Here is a 4,040-nt window from a genome sequence, read left to right on the forward strand (position 1 = left end):
GGCCATGCATTCGATGCAAACCCATGATTGGTCAGTCAAACCACCAATAGAATCTCTTATTTAGACCTTTTTTTTGACTCGCAAAACTTTTCAACTTGCAAAACTCTCTCACTTGCAAAACGGTTTAACCTGCAAAACGTTCTGACTTGAAAGGAAAACTTTTTAACTTGCATAACGATTTAACTTGCAAAACTTATTAACTTGCAAAACTTTCTGCGTCGCAAGGAAAACTTTTTAACTTGCAATCAATAAGGACAAATTAGCAATTAAAACGTTTTGTGGCACAAAAAAAGGCCTGTTTATTACTTAAATACTTAATTGTTGATTGCAGTGCGATAAATATGCTCTCAGAACATTTTTTTTTTGCTTGCATTAAAAAGACACAAAAACACCTTCATAAGTTTGTCCCCAGGGGTACATATCTGAAAGAAAAAGAAAATCAAACTAATGATTCACTTATTACTATTGTACCTTAAAGTCAGCTTAGAGAGAAGGCAGTTGTATTATCTTTCAATTCACCAAAATGAATCATCTGAAAACGACTTTTCTGCTTTGTCATTAGGCTGACAGATTTGTTCTGAATAGGGATTTTACAGTTTTTAATCAGAGCTCAAAAAAGAGATTTTAAAAAGTGAACTAAAAAGTACAGGGAGTTTTTAGAAACAGGTACAACACATGTAATTCTTTATGTTATAAAGCTTGTTGATTTATGTGAAATGACTGAAAAGCAGATTTAATTTGTTGTCTATTGTGTTTGTTATTTGGTTTTGTTGAGATTTGAAAGGTAGATGATGGAGGATGACTCCTGATGGAGTAGCCACACAGGTGGAAATGACACAAGCTGTTATTGATGAATTAAAGTATGTATATTTAATGTAAATGAAATGTGTTTTTGTGTAATTGTCAATAATAAATACATCTGCTTGCTATGGATCATTTCAGTAATCCCTGGATCTTCACAATGTTGCTATGAGATCAGTAAAAAAGTGAGAAACATTTCTGTTTACATTTATCTAGGAAATCAAATGTTAACTGACACTATGTCCTCACAGCACATTCACTGAAACAGTGAACACATCGTGTGAAAAATCATATCAAAGCCACTTGTCCAATAGAATGTTAAAAATTAACAGCTTAGCTTTAAAGAACCTATAAAAGCAGCCTGAGGGATCACATCAATCAGAGTTGAGGTGTCTGAGCAATGTTGAATCAACTTAGAAGATAAATTTTTCCATTTTATTGTTTGTGTCATTGCTCTGCGGCCTGATTTTTGACCAGGATGATGTCATTGCTCCTGAAACAGAAAGAAACAGTGAAATACAGTCATGCTTTCCTGACATGTGTAATCTCCTGAAAGAGTTTGGTGCCATGAGAGACAAATTGGGAGTTATGGAAAACAAGCTGAAGGACAGTGAAAACCAGATCCTTGAGCTGAAGAACAAAGGTAAAGTGAAATTTAAGGACTTTTTCAAAGAATTAATAATTGTGTATTGTGATGGAATATTGGTGATTTATTGATTAAATTGTCTCCAAAGTCCTCCAGACTAAATGACAAAGTATGGAAGTAATTCACATGGTTGCTAGATGTTTTTAGTCAGTATGACATAGAAACAAGTGATGCACTTGTTTTTCATGAGAAGAGTCTGGAAATACTTTACCAAGTAATGTGATGTGATGTTTTGTTTGACACAGACACAACCAAGGTGATATTGACTGCTGCAGTAGGGAGTAAAGGAGCCATGGGACCCTTCAACACAGACACAACTTTAATCTACAGAGCTGTGAAAACAAACATTGGTAACACCTACAGTCCATACACAGGTAAACCCCACCCACCCTACATGTTTACTTTTGCATCAGTGTTATAGATATTTTTTACACAAAGTGTTAATCAATACAATTGTCAGATGGGTGAGTATGAGGCAACAGGGAGTGGACTCAAAAGCACACAGTCCAAGCAAACAGGAACAGCTCAGTGATTTACTGAAAAGCAGAAGCTACATAAGCTTACTGGCATGGGTAGGAAATCCAAACAAAAGTATCTATGGTCCATGGGTGAACAGGAATGTTGCAGAAAAGGTGCAGGCAGGCAGGTACAGATAAGGGTTCATGTTGCAGGATTCAGGTTACGTGTTTCAGGAGTGGGAAAGTAAATATAATGTAAAAGTAATGTTGTTTCCACAGGTATCTTCACTGCCCCTGTTGCAGGTGTTTATTACTTTACCATCTTCTATCATGCTGGAGGATCACACCAGGCAAAGCTGTATCTGTACAAGAACAACGAGATGATGGTCAGGGCCCAGGATCACTGGTCAGTCTTTGACACAGCTGATAATGGAGGAAACGCAGTGTTTCTGCAGCTGCAGCAAGGAGACCAAGTGTATGTGCGCATGGCTGCAAATTCACACGTTTGGGGATATGACTATGATACGACTTTCAGTGGTTTTTTGGTCACTCAAATGTGAGAATCAAAACAGTGAAAATGAATTTGTTCCTGCTTGACGATGAATGTAAAAATCTAAGATCACTGCATAAATAAATACAGTAAATGATGCTTGTATTTTAATAGCTGATGAAACTGATAGCTGTTTGTGGGACCCACAGTAATGTTGGCCTTGTTAATCTGTTTAATTTTTTTGATTTTGCTTTAGTGATCTGATGTATATGTTCTTGTGTAATAACAACTGTAATATTTTAGTAGGTCAATTTATGGATATAATGAGTAAGGCTCACACAGGCACTTTGGGCAGCGTGTGGGGTCCTTTGGGTTAGATAGGAGCAGGACAGCAGGGCACACACGTCAGTCAGCAGACGTAAACAGCCTGCTCTACGTAGAGACAACGTTCTGCTGGTGTGCTTGTGTTTCTGTATTTACAGAGAAAACAAAGTAAAGGATTTTATTTTAAACTAATGCATGCCTGGAAGTCCCTTTTAGTGTCCAAGTGTGCAACATGTTGCTCATTAAATAAATGATCTAAAAATGAGGTGAGTCTTCGTTTATCATTGTTTCATTCAGTTCTTTATGCTTTATTACAATTTGGTTGGAAAAAGCTGATTTTGCTGCCCACCACATTGTTTGTTGTAGAAATTTGCAGAACTGTGGCCTGTACTACGAAGCGGGGCCCATCTTTTTTCTATTACAATGGACCTTATGTGCAGTTTTGAAGCTTTACATCTTAATCATATTACACATAAAAGAAGAGCCCATAAAATACATAATAGAGATTTGAACTGCAATAAGAACACTGTGAAGATGATTAGGCTACACATTTACTCGATGCGATGCCAACAAGCCGCCCTGGCTTTGTCGGCCACCACAATATTAGATTTGGCCGCTAACTAGTCTTTTCGTTCCACAATCAACGTGCACTCCTGTGGAGAAATACAGAGCATGTGCCGTTGCAAAAAAACTCGCCGAACACACCCCTTTTATGCGAACGCGCACCAACTCTAATTAAGTTAACAGGGGGTTAACACGGACTCAACTAACCAACGTCTTATCCACCTTCATAGTATCGTTTAACTCCAGTGTAGGCGGTCAGAGTTTGTCAACCCTGAGTTTGCCTGATAACCCCGAGTTAACTCTGAGTAGATTGAACTCCCTTACAAGCCACTGGAGAGAGAAAAATGTTTACAAACAGGAGGTGCTATCAATGATACAGTTGAGATCAGTTGTTGCCCCTTGTTGTTGAGCAGGACATGAGATGGTGGTCCAAAAGTATAGTTATGTTAGCGATATTACATTTGGTTTAGATTTTCTATTAGTTAATAAGTTCATGACTAACTTTACTATATTATATAGCATTTGCAGCAAGTAACTAGATTCTTGGTTTCATCATTGACACTTTTATATTGAATTCACATTATATATACACTCACTGGCCACTTTGTTGGGTACACCTTGCTAGTAATGGTTTTGCTTTCAGAACTGCCTTAATTCTTTTTGGCATACTTTCAACAAGATGGAAACATTCCTCAAAGACTTTGGTCTATATTGACATGATAGCATCACACAGATTTGCACCCACAGGTGCTCTATT

The 4,040-nt window shown here is 37.4% G+C and overlaps 1 protein-coding gene across 1 annotated transcript; it reads left to right on the forward strand.

Annotated features, from left to right (window-relative positions):
* The first annotated feature begins 798 nt into the window (after positions 1-798).
* Positions 799-2,984, forward strand: LOC123966709 (complement C1q tumor necrosis factor-related protein 3-like). The gene is made up of 4 exons (XM_046042841.1): positions 799-825; positions 1,219-1,444; positions 1,693-1,821; positions 2,185-2,984. Exons 1-4 carry the CDS (start codon positions 799-801, stop codon positions 2,463-2,465), a joined length of 663 nt encoding a protein of 220 aa, XP_045898797.1. The 3' UTR covers positions 2,466-2,984.
* Positions 2,985-4,040: the final 1,056 nt, after the last annotated feature.

This window comes from Micropterus dolomieu, unplaced genomic scaffold (assembly GCF_021292245.1).
Source record: "Micropterus dolomieu isolate WLL.071019.BEF.003 ecotype Adirondacks unplaced genomic scaffold, ASM2129224v1 contig_14058, whole genome shotgun sequence".
In the NCBI taxonomy this organism is placed as follows: Eukaryota; Metazoa; Chordata; class Actinopteri; order Centrarchiformes; family Centrarchidae; genus Micropterus; species Micropterus dolomieu.

Coding starts and splice junctions, on each gene's coding strand:
- LOC123966709 (XM_046042841.1), top strand. CDS start 799: ATGACTCCTGATGGAGTAGCCACACAG. Junction 1,445..1,692: donor CCTTGAGCTGAAGAACAAAG/GTAAAGTGAAAT, acceptor TGTTTGACACAG/ACACAACCAAGGTGATATTG. Junction 1,822..2,184: donor CACCTACAGTCCATACACAG/GTAAACCCCACC, acceptor TTGTTTCCACAG/GTATCTTCACTGCCCCTGTT.